The sequence below is a fragment of the Cydia splendana genome, chromosome 27 (genome assembly GCF_910591565.1).
Source record: "Cydia splendana chromosome 27, ilCydSple1.2, whole genome shotgun sequence".
NCBI lineage: Eukaryota > Metazoa > Arthropoda > Insecta > Lepidoptera > Tortricidae > Cydia > Cydia splendana.
This window is the reverse complement of record NC_085986.1, coordinates 9,056,384-9,078,501: the sequence shown is the minus strand read 5'-3', so window position 1 is coordinate 9,078,501 and position 22,118 is coordinate 9,056,384. Positions and strand designations below refer to the sequence as shown.

Genomic DNA, 22,118 nt, shown 5'->3' with positions numbered 1-22,118 from the left:
ATAGGTATACATGTTTTTGTACATTTTCATTTTTAGTTTTCAATAGATGGCAGTAAATTTACTGTGACTACAAAATTTACTATGACAGTAACCCTCTGTCTCTATACTATCTGTTCTCTTTGATAGCATTTACGTCTAAAATGTATAGGTATCTGTGCTATAATATGTCCTTATCCTCAGCTACTGAGAAATCCACTATTTGACGCTAGATGTTAACTACAAAAATAACCCGCGTTTTGGTAAGAAAACTAGCTGATTATGGCCGCCTGCAACTCCAAGGGTGCGCGTTGCCCACCCTGTAAAAACCGGCTTAAACTATTTTATCTATTGATACCATGATGACCAGCTCCTTCGTAAGTAGGTAAAGGAAAACTTCGTGTAGAAACAGGACATACCTAATGGTAAGACCTACTTTCCCTTCTGGGTTGGAACTTTTGGATGATCAAAGCTGCGCCAATTCTTGGATTTGTTTTAAACGGACGGGCTGTTTTAGCAGCATAAAGCCCTAACACTAGAAACACAGAACATCATCACATCATCAAAAAAAGAGTCATCTCTTGAAATGAGCGATTTCAGGCCGGTGTGTGAATCATTCGGTAAAGACGTACTAATGGTGGGTAGGTAATGATAATTCTTTTGTCCTGTCTTTTGTGTGTTTAAGGTTCCGTAAGTTCAAAAGGAAAAAAAAACCGGGCAAGTGCGAGTCGCGCACGAAGGGTTCCGTACCATAATTAGGGCTTGCAATTCGAATATTCGAATATTCGAATATGTCGAATATTCGAATATGTCGAATATTCGACCTGTTTTGATATTCGAATATTCGGCCGCTCAGGTTTCGAATATTCGAATATTTTTTATTACTAGGTAAAATCTATTTTCATCCGTTATAGTTACAGTTTCTGTGTATTTTGCCGGGTATTAACAGTGAATGAGGAACCGTAGGTACCCAAATGCGAAGGAAATAATGTTTTTACTGTATTCCTCTCAATAGGCTTCGTGAATACAGTTAAACCTAAGAACCTAACTCAATTTCAAAGGAAACGAAATCAAAAAGTATGTTTTATTACGGTGCGGCTAATAATGCTTTTTCTAGGTACAAGTAACTTTACGTAAGTTTTAAGATAAAGGGTCATTTTGTTTATTGAGTAAAAGCGTACCTTAAGCGAATATTCGAAGTCTAAACCTTGCCCTTTACAAATTTGATCATACCAAACCTACCGAACTAGGTAATCTAACCATGCACCTTTAGCTAACGAATGATCCACCCCGTAGTCAGCCAACTTTTTCCCTTAAATATTCCAATACCAATTATATAACTTATTATATAACAGCCGACCATTAGGAATCAAAACTAAACTTGCCAAGACTAATAAAGTCAATAAAGATTCAAAATACAATGGAATTAAAGGCCATTTTACAGGCTTCTTAACGACAAGAAGTTAATTTAAATCAGAAAATGATTAGTGATTACCTACTAAAATGTTTTCTCTCTTACATACGTGTTTGGATGGTTAAAGTTATATTAATTCACGCAACGACGCATTTATAATAAAAAGTTTTATCAAGAAATATTGAAAATGTCTAATTTTTGCGTTTTAGGTACTTACTTGCTTTTATAAACGTGGGTATTTCAGAGTAGGATGATAAAATCTAGTCAATAAGTGGATTTCTGCAAAATATCATTAATTTTAGCAATATGTGAAAAAAGCTTTTGAATAAAACGATAATAAACCGATTTTTCGTTCCTTTTCTTATTTTTTTTAAATATTCGAATAATTATTCGAATATTCGAATATCTCGTCAGAAAAAGTCGAATATTCGAATACCTGAAAGTTTCGAATATTTGCAAGCCCTAACCATAATGCAAAAAACGACAAAAAAAGGCCACCCATCCAAGTACTGACCCCGCCCGACGTTGCTTAACTTCGGTCAAAAATCACGTTTGTTGTATGGGAGCCCCACTTAAATCTTTATTTTATTCTGTTTTTAGTATTTGTTGTTATAGCGGCAACAGAAATACATCATCTTTGAAAATTTCAACTGTCTAGCTATCACGGTTCGTGAGATACAGCCTGGTGACAGACGGACGGACGGACGGACAGCGGAGTCTTAGTAATAGGGTCCCGTTTTACCCTTTGGGTACGGAACCCTAAAACCCTTATAGGATCACTTTGTTGTCCGTCCGTCTGTCCATCCGCCCGTCCGTCCGTCTGTCTGTCAAGAGTTCAAGACCCTTTATCTCAGCAGGAACGCGTGGAGGTATCGAGTTGAAATTAAAACCATATACTTAGGTCTACAGTCCCAATTCGTACGGAACCCTCGGTGGGCGAGTCCGATTCGCACATGTTTTTGGCTAACCCCTAACGTTACCTCGTAATTTGTTCCAGATTTCCCGATCGCAAACGTGCAGTGCCAGTACGACTCCCCGGACGAGAGACCGGAGCAGACAGACCACACCTATGACACGCGAGACGAACCGCCAGCCTTCATCATACACCAGGTCAGTGGCGACATCTCTTGTCGTGGTTATGTATCTGCTGTGACCAGGAAAATGCTCAAATCCACTCTATTATTATCATTTGTTATCCTTATTTCATCTTATTGGTTTTCTTTAATGGCCTCCCCAAACGTCACCGATAATCTTATGCGGTTTGCAATACATTGCGGCATCAGTTCGATCGATTGAATTCGTTGCTCCTACTTAGGTAGGTATCTAAAAACGCATGGCATGGCATTTGTTGCAACGTTTGTAGAGGTTTAGTAAGTAATTAAGTAAGTAAATATTCTTTATTGCACCAATAATTATACATTTACATACCTACATGTAAAGTATTGTCGGAGAGTCTTGACTGCCCTATAACAAAATACTGGGTCGAAGTGGCCATCGGCAGGGCCAAATAGGATGAGGCCGCGACTAATCGCGGGCCAATTTGTCGTGTTTCTCCTTCTTGTATATTTTTTGTACCTATACTTACTTAGTTATTAAGTTAAAATTGTTCCTAACATCCTATGGATCATTGATCTGCATTTTTTTTTAAACTACAAAGAAATATATAGGCAAATATCGGTAATTAAGGAATTATGGAATTGTGGAATGTTCTGTGTTGCAGCCGGTACAGCTTCAGGCGTCGGCGGCGCCGTACGTGGAGGTGACGCCGAGCCAGAAGATATACCCTGCAGTCAACGTCATACACGTCGGGGAGAATAATAGGGTGAGTGGTTCTTATCTAATGTTGGAATCATGGCTCTGGAAACCGTTTTATTTTTCAAACCGGTTTCGTTCACTCAAAGACATATATGTAACTCCGTAAAAGATTAATAAAGTCTAAGAAAAAAACGTGCCTCGGAAATCAAGAAAAAGTCATTCTCGGATAGATGGTGCACACAACTTTGGCCTATGGTCGGCTAGATGGCGTTGACGACACCGTTTCATATTTAACAATTTTAACACATAGGTATTAGTGAATGAACATGGGTCAAAATGATATAAAAATAATAAAATAATTTATCCATATAAATATTTTTTTTCGATAGTTTTATACGTTTTCATTTTGAGTTTTAGTCGTGTGTCGATAGATGGCAGTAAATTTACTGTGACTACAAAATTTACTATGACAGGGCCCCTCTATACTATCTATTCTCTTTGGTTCACTCACCCGTTTCCGATTACCGGTTAAAGAACTGTTCTATTAAGATACTGATTTATGCTTAATTCGTTCACCTTCCATTTTTGTGGAACGAAATTAACCGGTTAAATTGAAAATATCGAAGCGAGATAGAACGAGTAAACATTGCTATCTCTTTCACGTATGACAACGAGCTTAACCGAGAGTCTCCGAAAGCCAAGAGGAAAAGGTATTATATTAGTTCCCTGCGAACCATAAAGTTCCGTTCCCTCTTCTTACCGGTTAGGAGAGAGAACGTAATTTTTTAGTTCGCGTTCCATCAATTAACCGGTTTTTTAATGAACGAAATAATATAACGGTTTTGGAACGACATTAACAGGTAGGTATTTCAATACCGGTTCCGAGCCCTGGTTGGAATATTCTGGAATGGTGTCGCACCCAGTGCAGATATATAGGTAAGATATGTCTATGTATCTGGTAAATGTCCACTTTTAGTGTTCCGCAGTAACACTCTAGTTTACTGCGATATAGACGTATATTATATTGTTTATCTCAGCGATAACTTTCATATGTAAAAAATAGGTAACTTACCTAATATAGTATTTATTCATTCATGTACCCAGCTCCGGGGCTCCGTCTCCAGCTTGACACACCAAATGACAAAATTACTTACCCTTGTTATTGTAACTTAACGAATGTCTGGGAAGCCTTATATTTTCTTTTAAGTAAATAGTATTTAATTTAGTTATCTTTTGTCCACAGCGACAACAACAAACACATCAATCTGAATACATAAACATCAACAAACGCATCCGCCGCAGCGAAGTGGTGCTGCGACAGGCCGCAGACTGCGTCAGTCGCGGACTCACCTTCCAGACAGTGTCGCACCAGTTCAACATACCCATATCTACTATACGGTATGTTAGAATACAACAACAACAGTGAAGTGTTGCGACACGCCGACTGCGTCAGTCGCGGACTCACCTTCCAGACAGTGTCGCACCAGTTCAACATACCCATATCTACTATACGGTATGTTAGAATACAACAACAACAGTGAAGTGTTGCGACACGCCGACTGCGTCAGTCGCGGACTCACCTTCCAGACAGTGTCGCACCAGTTCAACATACCCATATCTACTATACGGTATGTTAGAATACAACAACAACAGTGAAGTGTTGCGGCACGCCGACTGCGTCAGTCGCGGACTCACCTTCCAGACAGTGTCGCACCAGTTCAACATACCCATATCTACTATACGGTATGTTAGAATACAACAACAACAGTGAAGTGTTGCGACAAGCCGACTGCGTCGGTCGCGGATTCACCTTCCAGACAGTGTCGCACCAGTTCAACATACCCATATCTACTATACGGTATGTTAGAATACAACAACAACAACAACAACAACAGTGAAGTATTGTGACACGCCGCCTGCGTCAGTCGCGGAGTCATCTTCCAGACAGTGTCGCACCAGTTCAACATACCCATATCTACTATACGGTATGTTAGAATACAACAACAGTGAAGTGTTGCGACACGCCGACTGCGTCAGTCGCGTGTGTCATTTGTGTCGAAAGATGGCAGTAAATGTACTGACTACATAATTTACTTTGACAATATTCCTCTAGTTAGATTAAGTTCTCTTTGCTATCATTAAGTTAGTGAATGGTAGCTGTAGCTACCCGTTTCCGAATTTGAAATACGCGGCGCACATACAATAGAGTTAGACCAAGAAAAGTCTGCAGCGATTTTGATAGCCCACGCAGTGCAAGTGTTATTTTAATCGTCAAACTTCTATGAAATTATGACGTATTATAATAACACTTGCACTGAGTGCAAATTGCTGCAGACTTTTCTTGGTCTAACTCTATTGTATGTTATTTACGAGCAAAATTTTCCTTTCAGATTCTTTATGGCGAGAAAAGGAATCCTACCACAGAGGAGACGCGGACGCAGTACAGTGGTAAGCAGCATAACATCAATAGTTTACTAAAAATTAATTGATTGTATATGTATGTGTAGAGTTCTTCGTTCTTCAACTTTGTTCGTAAATGGGACTGATGGCTCCGTACAATATGCGGTAGCGGGTGAACGAAAAATAGATTAGATAAGATTATTTATTTCATAAAATACATTACAGTAGGTACAACTTTGCCTGAACCAAAATTATAAGAATTTACATCACAATCGTCAAAAACTAAAAACTAACAAGCAAGAATTCCATAAAACCATTATATAATTTAATATTTTATCACCCAAAAAGGATCGTCAGGGTAGATTTCACAAGAAATATAAATATGAAATACGAGTACTTATATGTACGAGTATATTTTACATTATAAAGAGTAATATGAGCGTTGCTGGCGCGGACGCGTGCGGTGGATTTTACCCGCGCCATCTAGCGGTCGCCCTTAGAGTGGTATTCCATTTGTCCAATGTGTATTTTGTCTCACATTTTGCTTAATGAGAGAGTGGGACGCAATGACACTAAACAACGAAATTGGACAGGTGGAATACCGCCCTTAGACTATAAATCTCTTCTAGGTACTATCAAAGATATATGTAACTCCGTATAAGATACATAAAGTCTAAGAAAAAAACGTGCCTCGGAAATTAAGAAAAAGTCATTCTCGAATAGATGGCGCCATACATTTGGCCTATTCTCGGCTAGATGGCGTTGACACCGTTTGATATTTAACAATTTTAACACATATCACTGAAAGAACATGGGTCAGTACGGAACAATAAAAATTAAAAATCATTTATCCGTATACATATTTTGATTAATTTATACATTTTCAATTTTATTTTAAGTTTTAATCGTGTGTCGATAGATGGCAGTAAATGTATCGTGACTACAAAATTTACTATGGCAATAGCCCTCTATACTATCTTTTCTCTTTGGTACTATCAATAACTTTTAGACCACTCTCTTATAGTCTGTATTTTTAGGTATTTAAAAAAGAGTAAACAAAATCTACCCTCAAATGGCTTCTTAAGCCACTTGAGGGTAGATTAAAATATTACAGGGGATAATTAATAAATGTTGTAACTACCCGAAAATGTCCAAATTATTTGTTTACTTTTAATATTATTATAGGACATTTATTAGTTTATTACACAAATTGACTAAGCCCCACGGTAAGCTCAAGAAGGCTTGTGATGTGGGTACTCAGACAACGATATATATATAATATATAAATACTTAAATACATAGAAAACAACCATGACTCCGGAACAAATATCTGTATCATCATACAAATAAATGCCCTTACCAGGATTCGAACCCGGGACCTCCTGCTTCGTAGGCAGGGTCACTACCGACTAGGCTAGGAGGCCGTCAAACTTTTATTTAAGTGCCTAAAGATACAGAGTATAGTAAGCAACCAGTAAGCAAACACATTTCAGACCCCGCGCCCCTGCTCGAGTCCGGAGCCTCCATACCACATGCAGCACTACAAACTGCCCGACATGGTCGCGCTGCGGGACAGCGAGAACTCCAACGAGTAACGCCGCTCGTCCACAGATGGCGCTGTTGTCAAACTACAGGTATCTGCCGAAGCGAGAATTCCCGCGAGTAACGTCACTTGTCCATAGATGGCGCTGTAGTCAAAACATCACTGCAGGTTACAGAGCGTATGTAATATGTAGGTACAGTAAATCTTTGACATTATGTATCGTAATACATCATAAACATCGGTATTTTAACTTACGTGCCATATACAATGATATTTCCGAAACTAAGCTACGAGAGTCCGTAAATTGTGTAAGTGCCACATAGATATCAAATTCCTGTGGGAACAGGACATTTATGGTCACTTCCACATTTTGTCAGCTTAGGGGCTGTTCAAATTGGGGCGCGTCATCTATTTTTGACGATTTTTCACCCCCTCGAATCATCCGATGTCCAGACCCCCCCAATTAGAAATGACGTAATTTATGAATAGCCGCTTAGGCTGACTCTAGTATAAATTTAATTTCGCTTCACTGCTGGATATTACCCGATAGAGGTGTATATATGGAGCGTAGTCATAACCTCGTAAAGCCTACAAATTTCAGTTTAGGGAAATTTAAATCAACTTGTATAGTAAGTTGGGTTGTGCCGTTCACACAATAAATTAAAGAAAACTAAAGAACATTATAACACACCTTAGTGTACAAAGTAATGCACATTGGGTTTTACGAGGGTAGGCATAGAAACCTGACCTTACATATACATTCACAGATGTCGCTACTGAATTAGTTAAAATCGTGTGGACGCTAATCAATAGACGGCGCTTTTATCAACTTATTGAAATTAAACAAAATGGAAACCGTTTGGAGATTAATAAAGTATAAATTGTACATTATATTGTACATATTTAAAGTCATAGAAAAGTATATAAGTGATGCCTAGTATTTTGAATATAATTAATCTAAAATTGTAAACTATTCGTTTTTTAGGAATATGCCTAATAGGTAAAGTGGAAAACCCTTTTCAAAGAGATTTTTACACGACTTACGCAAGAAATCAAATTAGGTAATCAAAACAGGTTATGATTTATTTGTAACTATTTATATGACTCAGTAACATCAATATTATTAAACGGCAATATTAAGTCAAACATAATTTTTTACTACTTTTTATAATTACAGTGTAAACTCTATACATTCAAGAGGGACGTTATAGAGAATTTTCGTTAAATAGAGAGAAAGTAATATGAAAATAATCCAACTAGAGCCAATTGTTTCGATGTTATAGGTGAAACGTTATATCGAGTCACGTTATATGGAGTTTACACTGTATTTAATCTGTACTCCTATTGCCACGAAATGTAATTATAAACATAAATGTAATATAGGACGGCTTGTAAAAAATATATTCATGATAGAATACAGAAAATTAGAAACAGTATTAAAGAGGTCTATGCTAGTTCCTCGTTCTAACAAGTAGGTGCGAGAGGGACAAATAAAGATAATATAAAGGTGCTCTCACACTGGCTTTTATTTTATAACGTTATATAACAGCCGGTGTGGGAGCACCATTTTTTTTTGAGATAGCACGCTATGAAAAGCATATGATATTTAGGTATTTCTATAGTTATGTCAATATGGAATCTCAGTATAAAATATAAGCGTAGTTTAAAAGCGCCTGTATTCATAATATAAGTTACAGGGTAAACTCGGTCAATTTCGTGATTAATAACAAGCAAAAAAAACTATTTAGTTTGAGCTAAGGTGCATAATATTATGTTATGCGTCTTTCTTGTCTACGTCATAAAATGGAATTGAAGGCCTAGTTTTTTTTTATCCTATAGGCGTCTTAAATTATAACCTACTTTTTAAAAGTTCTAGGAATGATGTAAGTCTTAGAAAAATGTACCCAAAACGTTAACTTTTCTAATATCTACTGGAAAGACGCCATTTTTCCCGTTTTTGACCCAATCAGAACAATCTCGATTGATATTCTACAATGTATTATATTTAAAAAATGTCAGTTGCAGTGCAATCAATCAATCAATCAATCATTTATTTATTTCTGCATTGAGGTATCTACACTGATTTTCAATTAAAAATGTAATTAAATTTAATAGTGTCACGAAATTGCCTGAGTTTACCCTAAGCAGTGCAAATGAAGAAGGGAATTATATATTCAATAGTTTCGCCTCTACATTATTTTGTTCCAAAAGTACAATAGTTGCGTAAACCTTCAGAAAATAGTATTTTTACACAATATTTTGATAGTAACCGTGTAGAAGTAAGCAGAGCCGAAAATCTAAATACATAATTAAAAAACCGGCCAAGTGCGAGGCGGACTCGCGCAGGAAGGGTTCCGTACCATTAAGAAAAAAACTGTAAATTATCACGTTTGATGTATGGTAGATGGGAGCCCCAGCTCCACTTAAATATTTATTTTATTCTGTTTTCAGTATTTGCTGTTATAGCGGCAACAGAAATACATCATCTGTGAAAAATTTAACTGCCTAGCTATCACGGTTCATGACTCATGAGCAGGGATCGTTAATTTTCCAGCAATTTTAGTGCAGCATAGTAAAAATAAATGATTTTCTTCAATTTTTTTCTAGGGAGAGGATTGGTTAAGGTTAATATTACTGTTATTAACCCTAATTTAATTATCTATTCCACCTAGAGTAGGGCATACAGATGCTTTTAACCAACAATGCTACACCAAAATTCAGCCTGGTGACAGACAGATAGACGGACAGAAGGACGGACAGCGTAGTCTTAGTAATAGGGTCTCGTTTTTACCCTTTGCGTACGGAACCCTAAAAAATGAAGCATTTGATAGTACGTACTTAGTACGATTGCATTTTTAAAGGTTTTATTATCTTATAATAACTCATTTATTTATTGCTTTTGGGATACAATTAGGTCTCCGCGTATACAGGATGATTTTGTTATATCTAACCATACTCTGAGTGATGAATATGTAGTAAGAATAGTGCTCACTCCATACATCAGTTTTGGTACCGAAACGACTATTATTTTCGTAGTCGACATCTAGCATCGAGTAGCGGAATTATCAGTACCGCTACTTGACAATAGATGTAGCGGAGACCGAAAAGTCTAATGCTCAACAATTTTCAGCTAATATTATACCGGATTAACCGGAACTCTATTTTCAACTCCTTCTGCTTCTAATATTAGTTGTAAATTGTTGTTCAATACAATTTTCGTAGTCGCCACACGAGAGACATCTCGTATCGAGTAGCGGTACTGATAATTCCGCTACTCGATGCTAGATGTCGACTGCGAAAATAGTATTTTTGGTACCAAAACTGATGTATGGAGTGAGCACTATTCTTACTATATTTCTCTATGGTAATACTGGATAACTTTTACTGCAAATAGCGGTTTTTTTGTATGGGCAGAAATAACAAAATCACTATTTATAGTGATAACATTGTGTAATAATTTGTTTATAATTATTATTGTTGTTTAAGTTAAGTTTTATATTTTATTTAGGCACTTGTTGGCCGCGCAATATAAAGTAATGTTCCTAGAACTATTATTTATAAGGCAGCTGTTAAGAAACAGTATTATTTTTAAAGAACAAATTGTTTTTAATGTTTTATTGTTTAATTAAAGGAACTCGTGTGACTGGTGTGACATAACATGGAGTTATTTATTGGACGGCTAAGTTTATTCAACGATGGCTTGTTGCAATATATGTAAAACTACATCATTATATTTTAAGTAATTTTCTACAAAATATCTTTTGTTTATATCGATTTTTTTATACACCTCAATAGAAGAAACAATAAAAAAAATCGATTAAAGGTAGGCCGATAACATGCGATAGTAAACGATTCCATTAATAGGTATAATATATGTCAATGAATATACCCCATGGCCTTACACCCTATCTATTTGAGTTTTGTGCCATACGGAGGTACTGCTACTGTTAAAAAAATGTGAAATATAAGTATATCACAGAACTCCGCGACTACGGAATGTTTTAATCGACTATAATGAACTACAATGTTGTTGTTCAGCTACACACAACAACACTACTGATGTGCCGTCGGAAAGTTTCCAAATTTGCGAAATTTCCACATGAAATTTGTTTGGAAACTTCTTATTAATTTTGTTATATATTGTTCTACCCTGTATGAATAGATCTATAAAGAGTCTCAAATGCTAAGCCGATTATGATGTAGTTCTGCGAATGTATAGTAGCCGTGAGCGTGTGTAGATACAGTTGTAATAAAAGTATTTTGTGTATGTGTGTGTTTTTATTCCCTGTGTCAGTGACGTAGCTAGACTAGCTAGGCGTGGGCAAAGTGGGCCTTCGCACACGGCCTCGCGCCCGAATGGGCCTCGTGCGAGGCCCCGTTCGGCACGTTGAAAGAAAAGGGCCTCGCAGATGCGACTTCGCCCACGCTACGCCGCTACCCTGTATTTATCCGCATCGCGTGTGTATTTATTGACTGCTATGACTATTTTCGTGTCAAGGTTTATTTTACCAAGGCTCGGAACCGGTTTTTTCTTCATACACAAAATACCGGTATTATTACGTTCTTTTTCGTTCTTTGGTTTATTATTTCATTTTTAATGGGACAATCTAATAATACGAAGTTGTTACCTAAATACATGATTCAGTCCGTACGTTAAGAGCATGAAAATAATTAATAATATTGGCATATTTCGGGGTTTTGAAAAAAACCGGTTCCGAGCCTTGTATTTTACACAAACCTTTAGGTCAAACGGTTATGGGCGGTGTCAGAAAGAGAACTGTTTTACAGTTAGACCATGTTCGACCAAGCTAAGTCGGCAGCGATTTTGATAGCCCAACGTGCAAGTGTTATATCATAGAAGTTTGACTTATCTCGGTCTAACTTTATTTTATCTACTCAAACTTCTGTCAAATCATGTCAAATCTAAAACGCCGTTGATAAACTTGATAACCGTTTTTCCTGTGGCGTTTCCTCTAGCTGTCACTGCCAACGTCGTGCCATAATAATCTAACAGATGGCGTTTAGCGAGCTAGAACGCAATTAGGACGACATCTACATCGCGCTTACGGAGTTTTAAATGTCAGTTGCTATATATATAACTTCCGACCAACTCTCAGTGGACTTCGATCCCCAGGCATAACACCCGCCTGGAGAGAGTACTCCAAGGCTCGGAACCGGTTTTTTTTTAAATCCCAAAATAGCCCACTATTTTTAATTATTTTATATCTTTACGTGGGACTGAATCATGTATTTAGGTAACAACGTGGTATTATTACAATGTCCCATTAAAAATTAAATAATAAACCAAAGAACGAAAAAGAACGTAATAATACCGGTATTTTTTGTATGAAGAAAAAACCGGTTCCGAGCCTTGGAGTACTCTCTATTGGCCCTCTCTACCTTCTACACTCCCTAGGTATGTGTCGTTTCGAAGTTTTTGTAAGAAACGGACAAGAATTTTAAAAACTAGGGAGAAATTAGGTGACGTGTTTTAAAATTTCGACTTTATTCAGCCTATGTCAAGGCATGCAAGGCCAAAATCAAAAGTAACAAATTATTCATTCACAACTAAAAGTGCCTAATTCAGAAATAAACCTACCAGTAATACAGATGTACAGACATAGAAGTTAGTTTTTGTGGCAAAAACGAGTGTTTGAGAAAATGAAACATCGATAAATCTGTTATCGATATTAGGTATATTTATATTTATTTAAAATATGTAAATTCTACTAGTAGGTAAGTTACCGATAAATTTCAATAATGCAAATAAATTAACAAGCGATAGGTACATCATTATTTTATTACATATAATTTACCACTTAAAAATTAAAACTTAAACTGTAGTATACAATGCCAAAAGAATAGAAAACTACCAATATATCAAAGGAGAAGAATATTGAACGTGTTCTATATTTCGCGGTAGCTCTTATATCAGTATCTTTTAATAAAATGTAATAAATATCTAAGAAAAACGTTAAGGTAACATTGATAACAGACATGTCGATATTTTTATGTTGTCAATCACTTTATATTGCCACAAGAACTTCTATATCTGCTGATGTAGGTTTGTAAATAAGAAACTTATTTAGCTTTCAGTAACTTAAGTTTATTAAATAATTTCTATTTACAACTTATTGTATAAAACATTTAAAACTATATGCGTCATGTTTGCTTATATTTTATAATTTTATAGCAATACTGAAATTACAGAGAATAGTGTTAAAGATTTAATCCCTATATTTTAGTAAGTTTTTAGGGTTTTGTAATTTTTGTGGAATGTTATAATTATAGTTCGTTTTTTTTAGCATTAGAAAGAACTTGAAAGAAGGTAAGCGATCTTGACATGTCTTTTAATTGAAAAACGCTTTTAAAAATCAGTAACGATTACTTATGAAAGCAGAAGAATATAAATTATCGTATTAGATTCATAATTGTTACATATTTGTCGTAACTTATTTTTAAAATGTGTTTTTCAATTGAAAGACACATCAAGATTGTTTACCTTATTTCTAATGCTAAAAAAAACGAACTATACGTTCGAAAGCAAACAAGCCCTGCGGGAAGGGAGTGGTACAGTCGAGCTCATAAATATGTATACATTTCTTCACCTTACTCCATAGCAATAAGATGGAAAACTGTATTCATATCTATGAACTTGACTGTTGGCAATGTGGACCCAAGAATTCAGCCCATTCAAAATTATAAATCATATGCATGCTCTTGTGTTGGAGGCCAGAACCATTTTGGGTCATCGCGCCAAACTAGTAAGTATGCATATATCCTCCTAAGGCCCAAGGTCCTACCTAAAGTACTTATTCAGTTCGATGAAATTTAAATCATATTCAGAGATGCATTTGTTTTATTTTTCGTTCAATTTTCAAACAAAACCAAAATCAACTCTATTCCCTGCACTTAAGGCAAATTGTGGGTTTTTCATTTGTGTGGCTGGGCCTTAGGAGGATAAGTATAATGAATTTAAGCTGTGCTCCTGATACAATTACTGTTTGATTGGGAAATTTACTACTTGAACAGAACGGCTTAACAGAAGGGTAAACTTAGAACTAAGCCCTGCCCAGTGGTAGCACGAAAGACAGTGCCTCCCCCGTAGTGCCCCACGCCACCCGCCGCGCCTGGAAGATGAGCGCCCACGAGATCAGCCCCACCGCCCACGCCAGGGCGCCCAGGCCGCTCATTACCACATCTGGAATTGGGTAGAAAATCAGGTTATTTGTGTTTATGAGTTTTGAGTTCCCAATATTATAGCACAGTTGCACAAATGATCTGCTCAAAATATATATTTTTTAATTCCTCACATCTATATAACTATACCCCCACTGGATGCGGGTGGCGCAAGACCGGTCATTGTGGCACTCTTTGGGGGAGGCCTATGTCCAGCAGTGGACGTCCTCTGGCTGATATGATGATGATGATGATATAACTATAAATATCTCTTAGTATTCTCTATCTAATTATAGCTTGGATGAAAAAAAGAGAATTTGACACCCAAACCCATGCAGATAATCCGTTAGTGATCAAGATACAGCAGTGAATTGCTATTGTTCACTAAATATAATTTTGTACCTTCTATACCACAACGGTGGCAAACAAGCGTGCTGCCCACCTGATGTAAAGCAGCCACTGCAGCCTAGGGGCATATTGGCCAGGAGCAATTTGTTTTTACTATTTAACTAGCTTTTGCCTGTGACTTTGTCTGCGTGGAATTATTAGTGACAGCAGCTAAAGTAGGTATAGAGCCTGGATAATGCTAATAGCAATCATTCAATTCGCGTCAATTATTAGGCAATTCATTAACTCTTTCAATTCCACCCCCCTTTGCATTGCACTCTCTTCAGGGATGATTTCAGACATAAAAACTATCCTATGTCCTTCCCCAGGACTCAAACTATCTCTATACCAAATTTCTACTAAATGGGTTCAGCAGCTTAAGTCTGAAGAGGTAACAGACAGACACACTTTCGCCTTTATAATATTAGTATGGATATGAACACTTACACCTCTTGATTTGCTTCTGCTCATCAAACGGCGGCTTCGTGAAGGCTTCCTTGAAGAACCACACCGCGTTCACCGCCCACACGAACGGTAAGAACACGCAACCAACTGAAAACATTGGACGTTGTGTTATAATAAAATAAAATAAAATAATATTGTGCGTCATATTTTTAACAACTTATACATATTTCTTGGACTAAAAAGAATCATAAACTGATAGAGCAAGAAAACAGGAATCAGATTCAGTAATTTAAAACACTTTTCTTGTTAAATGTAATGCTGAAATAACGTAGAAAAGGCTAACGGGATATCTGCCATTTTCGAGCGTATTTTAATGTTTACATACCTTTGAAGTACCACCTGCATAATTGTAATTTCTTGTCGTTAGGTAATCTTGTTATATCCATGTTTATTTCGGATTTAGTGAGTTGTTTTAAATAAAATAGCTATTTTTGCAATAAACAATGCACTCGCTATCAATAGTAAACTGACAGTGACCAGTGACATTTATATTTGTCATCAAGGGCTGTTTAAGCTATAGAAAAAAGCGACAGATTAGAACATGACAGAAAGTTTGAATGGCTGATTGTGAATGAACAAGAGTACTCCCAAGCCATGTCCACTTTGTTTTGGTAGAAAAAAAAACTAAGAAACAAATATGGCGTAGTGTTGTACGTCAAGTTATAAGATGTATTTTAGTATTTTTCTTAAATAAAAATGTATGAATCAAGTAAATTAGTGTTCCTTAATTTTATTTTTCTTTTAGTTACAGTGCAAATATGTAAGTATCTGTTCGAGTTTTGTGCTTTACCAAAATTTTAACTTCAGGGATTCGTTACTTCAAGGTTTTTTCACAGTTTAGTCGATTTTAATCAATTATTTGTAGCATTTAAGACCTTGGAGTGACACTGGACTACACATAATTGCTAAAATTATTATCCAAACAATACCTTGTCCGATTATACCTTATTTATCACAACCTCGACCTTTCGTTCGTAGCATTACAGCTTTACCTAACATTATTTGGTCCTAACGGTATGATTTGTTTGATAAACAAGGTCCTTTCACTTCAAAAAGATCTACTGGCCTCTATTCACTGAGAAGATTTATCTTATCTCAAGAAATGGCATCATTATAATTTATTACGACGTAAACTGTATGTTTTCAAAACAATACCATTTATGTCTATCCTAAGTAAAACACATAGTCCTGTTACAGTCTCATAATAGCAAAAAGTGTAGAACAAAATGTTTAAGTATATTAACAATTTGCAACAAGAATCCATAGCCAACAAGTAGGGATCTCCCTACCTATCAAACCAAATCAAAATAACATATCAATAAATGTCTATTGACCTAATTTTCTATTAGAGCAAAGGACTAGCTGAGACGTACATCGATTATAATAATAATATTATAGTTGGATGATTTTTGTAAACTTTCAAATTTGGGCAAGTATTCAATGATATGTGCCATTGTCAACCAAAAGGGTACTTATTGTTGGTCGTCAATAAGGAGCTATTTCCTTATAGCTTCAATTTAAAATTGACCTTATCAACCACCAACTATGTGGTACCTTTTAGTTGATATCGTCACATTATTATAATATGTATGAATTAGTTATAATCATAATCATTTATTTATTTCTAGAATGTTAGATCCCTCTAGAATGTTAGATCTAGAATGCTAGAACAAGAAAGTTAGATCCATAGAGCTAGACCAAGGTAAGTGTGCAACTATTTTGATAGCAGGCACAGTGCAAGTAAAATAACTCTTGCACTGTGTGTGCTATCAAAATTGTTCCAGACTTTTCATGGTCAACTGTTAGTTACATGCAGTAAAGATTTTGTACATACATACATACATACATATTATAATCAGGTTGCACAGGACCGTTACAAATGGCGTAACATGAAGGAGGCCTACACCCGAAGGGTAGAAAAAGGCTAAAGAGAATCACGCCTATTTCCCGGAGGGTTAGGCAGAGACCACGGATTTCCAGTTGCTACGATCCTGACATAACTCTTTAGCTTCCTTCACTTTCATAACATTCCTCATACACGCTCGCCGGTTTAGGGTGCTCTTGACCTGGCCTTCTTCAGGATTTCCCCAATCTGATCAGAGAAAGTCCGCCGAGGTCTACCCCTTCCAACTCACACTTCCACAATCACACTGATTAAAGATTTTGTATCTGTGAAATAACAATAATTATCCCAACACATTTTCTGAAAAACATTAATTCTCCCCACAGGCCGCAGTGAACCGGCACAGCACCTGTCTCTCCACAGTCCGGAGCCCTTGATCTCTGAGGCGGAGTACCTCGAGGTCCTCATCAGGAGGGCCGGCGACAACCTGACACTGGTCTGTGAGATCAAAGGAGACCGGCAGCCGAGGTTGTTTATGTGGAACTATGTGGCTGCCAACGGGAGTTCTAGTCATAGGTAAAACTTCTTTAATATAATAATAATAATGTTGCGCCTGTGAACGGGCGTCCAGCAGGCGTTCTACATGACATTAAAGCTCTCCAAAGGGCCTCTACGTGTTGGATCTATATCCCCACGCAAGCCTATCAAAAGACCGGGATTTATAGGCCCGTGAAATCTAAGGAGATATAAATAATAATAAATCATTTCATTCAGACCAAGTTCGATCCATAGTATGTTAGTTACAGAGGTATCTTAATAACTATGTTAGTGGCACAATACAAAGACAAAAAATAAAGTAATATGAAATAAATTAAATACAAAACTAAATATAATAACCTACACAATATAGGTTAGCCATTGCCAGGAGCAAGCAAGGCAGTCTGGGTGACCATCTGCTCTACTTGGCCCTGCCGATCGCCACTTCAACCCAGTAGCGAGTGAGGGGAGAGTCGAGGCGCTCTGCCAATGCCATCAGAAGGCCGTTGCTGCTGCCCCGCATACGTTTCAGGAGTGATCCAATTATTTTTCTCCTGATGGCGAAAAAGTCATCTGTACGCTGTACGTGCCTCAGCGAACATTTTGGATGCACTGCAATGTCTCGACAGCCTCAACATTCTGAGGTTGATGTTGGTGTTGTTGTTGATGTTGTTGTAGACTTCGCATTGGATGCAGATGCGCGTCATTGTTAATCTTGTCAGAATGCACTAAGGTTGATATTGAGCTGTAGCCGCGCGCGTCAGTTGACGTCTTTAAAGGGGGGGTGGGGTGGGGGGGGGGGGGGGGGGTCATTTATTGCCTAATTTCTTGAATTACTTCTAAACTATTTATCCTAAAATTATAAAAGCTCCTAAGAAAAGCTTTTGGGAATCTGACGCCGGATATGATGCTAAAAATCCACAAAACCTATGTTAGGCCTATATTGGAGTATGCGTTTCAAGTGTGGAGCCCCTATTTTATCAAGGATATTGAGATGTTGGAGAAAGTTCAACGTAGTTTCACCAAGATACCGAAGAAACTCAAAAACATGTCCTATGAAGAAAGACTACACTTCTTAAAGCTCACAATCTTGAAGGAGCGCAGAGAGCGTGGAGATCTGATCGAGACGTATAAAATACTAACCTAACCCAACACTATGACCTCAAAGATTTCCATAAGATGCTAGAACGCAATAACAACAACCGTCTGAGAGGTCATCAGTATAAGCTGGTGTCACACAGGTCCTACAATAATCCTCATAGACACTTCTTTGGCAACAGAGTGGTCAAAGCTTGGAACAAACTCCCAGAGGATGTGGTATCGGCCCAAAGTGTCAATGAGTTTAAGAATAAACTAGACAAGCACAATGCAAACTCTACTCAACACTGAAAACTCGGTTGATGGCTCTAGATACAGGCATTATCTGTTATTTCAACTGCCTGCCTGCTTCACAAATAATAATTATTAAAGCTCTCCAAGGGGCCTCTACGTGTTGGATCTATATCCCCACGCAAGCCTATCAAAAGACCAGGATTTATAGGCCCGTGAAATCCAAAATGGAGTACAAATAATAATAATATAAAATATATTTGAGATTCTCACAATGAGCTCTTTCATTTGATATGTAACACTATTTATAGTTTAAAAAACTTTAGTTTTTAATATTCTCATTTACCCCCCAAAAGTGGCCCCCATGTTTAAAATTCACTTGATTACGTTACAAGTCCGTCTTTGGGTCACAAACTTACATATGTGTACCAAATTTCAACTTAATTGGTCCAGTAGTTTCGCTGTGACAGACGGACAGACAGACAGAAGTTCAAATTTCTTCAATAAAATATCTCGAGTTATCAACTTCTTCCCGCCGTGTACGGTTATACTCTATATACTATACAAGTATACACTTTATCTATAATATCTAGTGCATTTTGCTCATATTCTTAAACAAGAATCCTTTAATATTGCATTAAGACAAATACAGCAGATATATTTTTGAATAAGCAATTAAATAACCTTACGGCTAATTTAGGATGGCCTTGAAAAGGTGTTTTGAGCCGGTTTTTTGGTGCCACGCATTTTTGTTGTTTTTTTTTATATTTTATAATGCAACTTTGGGTCATTCAACTTTATACCTGCTTGGGATGTGCGGTTATTATCTGAGGAACTACCTCGATAAACGTAAATCGAATTTCGTTACCGCCTCGCTCTTCCATATTCGTAATTTCGTACGCGTACGATAGAGAGGTACTTAGATATTCCGTTTTTCGAGGTAGGCTCTCTGCTAATTTGCTCTTTAGCGCCACTTGCACCAACCCACTAACCTGGGGTTAACCGGTTAAACCGTTAACCCAGTGTCAAATTGTAGTACTAGTAACTCCAAGTGTAACAGATTTCAGTTCCATATTTTTTTTGGTTTCATATCCATAGGCTTTTCTTTTTTTTGTGTTTTTAATATTTTCACACAAAACGGTTAATGTCATATCAATGACACCTCGTGTCGCTTTTTAGCGATAAGACCGCCTGTTACCTTATTATAATCTCTGTGTAATTTCTTTGTGTAATATGATATTACTAAAATCTTATTTATTTGTGCAATAATGAATATGCATTACCCATACAATTTGTCACTAGGTTAACGGTTTAACTGCTTAATCCCGGATTAGTGGGATGGTGCAAGTGGGCCTAAGAAGAAGGTACAGTTAAGAGTGTTACTGTTTGTACAGGCGCTTCGCCATCGAGCCCTCCGGCCCGACTGCCTCCAGTTCGCTTCTGCTGCCCGACCTGCAGCTGGAGGACAGCGGGCGCTACCTCTGCTCCTCGCCACCCTTCAGCGTCACCAAGTTCGTGCTGGTGCAACCGGCGGAAGGTGAGGAGTGTTGGTGTATAGTGTTCCAGCCCTCCCTCCAGCTGCTGCCCGACCTGCAGCTGGAGGACAGCGGGCGCTACCTCTGCTCCTCGCCACCCTTCAGCGTCACCAAGTTCGTGCTGGTGCAGCCGGCTGAAGGTGAGGAGTGTTGGTGTATAGTGTTCCAGCCCTCCCTCCAGCTGCTGCCCGACCTGCAGCTGGAGGACAGCGGGCGCTACCTCTGCTCCTCGCCACCCTTCAGCGTCACCAAGTTCGTGCTGGTGCAACCGGCGGAAGGTGAGGAGTGTTGGTGTATAGTGTTCCAGCCCTCCCTCCAGCTGTCTGCTGCCCGACCTGCAGCTGGAGGACAGCGGGCGCTACCTCTGCTCCTCGCCACCCTTCAGCGTCACCAAGTTCGTGCTGGTGCAGCCGGCTGAAGGTGAGGAGTGTTGTTGTATAGTGTTGCAGCCCTCCCTCCAGCTGTCTGCTGCTCGGCCTGCAGATGGAGACAGCGGGCGCTACCTCTGCTCCTCGCCACCCTTCAGCGTCACCAAGTTCGTGCTGGTGCAGCCGGCTGAAGGTGAGGAGTGTTGGTGTATAGTGTTCCAGCCCTCCCTCCAGCTGCTGCCCGACCTGCAGCTGGAGGACAGCGGGCGCTTCCTCTGCTCCTCGCCACCCTTCAGCGTCACCAAGTTCGTGCTGGTGCAACCGGCGGAAGGTGAGGAGTGTTGGTGTATAGTGTTCCAGCCCTCCCTCCAGCTGCTGCCCGACCTGCAGCTGGAGGACAGCGGGCGCTACCTCTGCTCCTCGCCACCCTTCAGCGTCACCAAGTTCGCGCTGGTGCAGCCGGCTGAAGGTGAGGAGTGTTGTTGTATAGTGTTGCAGCCCTCCCTCCAGCTGTCTGCTGCTCGGCCTGCAGATGGAGACAGCGGGCGCTACCTCTGCTCCTCGCCACCCTTCAGCGTCACCAAGTTTGTGCTGGTGCAGCCAGCTGAAGGTACCACCGAAAATTCAAAAACAATGAAATATAATTAACTAGAGATGTATAGACTCTCTGAATGTTGAATACACAAAAAAACAAATCCTAAAAATCGTAATTATTCGGAGTTGTAAATAGTGTCAGGACTAAAAAAAACTTTTCAAATTAAGGTGTAAAAGGCCTCCCAATATTTTATAATTTAAGTTCTATATAATGAAGAGAAAACAAACAAAAATCAATCAAACAAAAATTTTGGTGACAAACTTTTTTAGGTCGATTCTAGTGAAATTGTCCTAAGTATAAAGTCTTATTCTTTTTTTTTTCAGGGAGTATAAACTGCGCGCGTGGTGCGTTTTCATGCGGCGACCGCTGCGTGTTACCGACGTACGTGTGCGATGGACACCCAGACTGTAGACATGGGGAAGACGAAGCCCCGCCGCTCTGCCCGCCATCGGTGTGCCAGCGTGAGTACATATCAGTACTGTAGGTCATGTGCGATTTATCTGCGAGGGTCAAATCGACTGTATACTTGAATATGTATTTAGCCACTTCGGCGTTTATTATCTATTTAATGTTGACTGTACGGTCACGTCTGAAGATATCGATACGAAGCAAGTGCCAAAAATATGTATACACGACCTTATTGCCCATGAATTAAGGTGGTGTATACGTATTTTTGGCAATTTGTCCGTATCGATTTTTTCAGACGTGACCGTACTGTACCGTACTCACATTACTGTAGACATCTGATTGATAATATTGTATTTTCATTATTTATATTTAATAGCCTGTTAG

The 22,118-nt window shown here is 38.3% G+C and overlaps 2 protein-coding genes across 2 annotated transcripts; one reads left to right on the top strand and one right to left on the bottom strand.

Annotated features, from left to right (window-relative positions):
* Positions 1–258: 258 nt before the first annotated feature.
* On the top strand, positions 259–7,238 carry LOC134803655 (uncharacterized). Its single transcript, XM_063776441.1, has 6 exons — positions 259–280; positions 2,388–2,500; positions 3,111–3,212; positions 4,389–4,543; positions 5,536–5,593; positions 7,039–7,238. The coding sequence occupies exons 1-6, from the start codon at positions 259–261 to the stop codon at positions 7,138–7,140; spliced, it is 552 nt and encodes a 183-aa protein (XP_063632511.1). The 3' UTR covers positions 7,141–7,238.
* A 6,114-nt stretch (positions 7,239–13,352) lies between these two features.
* Positions 13,353–15,590, bottom strand: LOC134803787 (gamma-secretase subunit pen-2). The gene is made up of 3 exons (XM_063776623.1): positions 15,445–15,590; positions 15,102–15,206; positions 13,353–14,289 (listed from the first exon to the last, which is right to left on the bottom strand). The coding sequence occupies exons 1-3, from the start codon at positions 15,503–15,505 to the stop codon at positions 14,150–14,152; spliced, it is 306 nt and encodes a 101-aa protein (XP_063632693.1). The 5' UTR covers positions 15,506–15,590; the 3' UTR covers positions 13,353–14,149.
* Between the last annotated feature and the right edge of the window lie 6,528 nt (positions 15,591–22,118).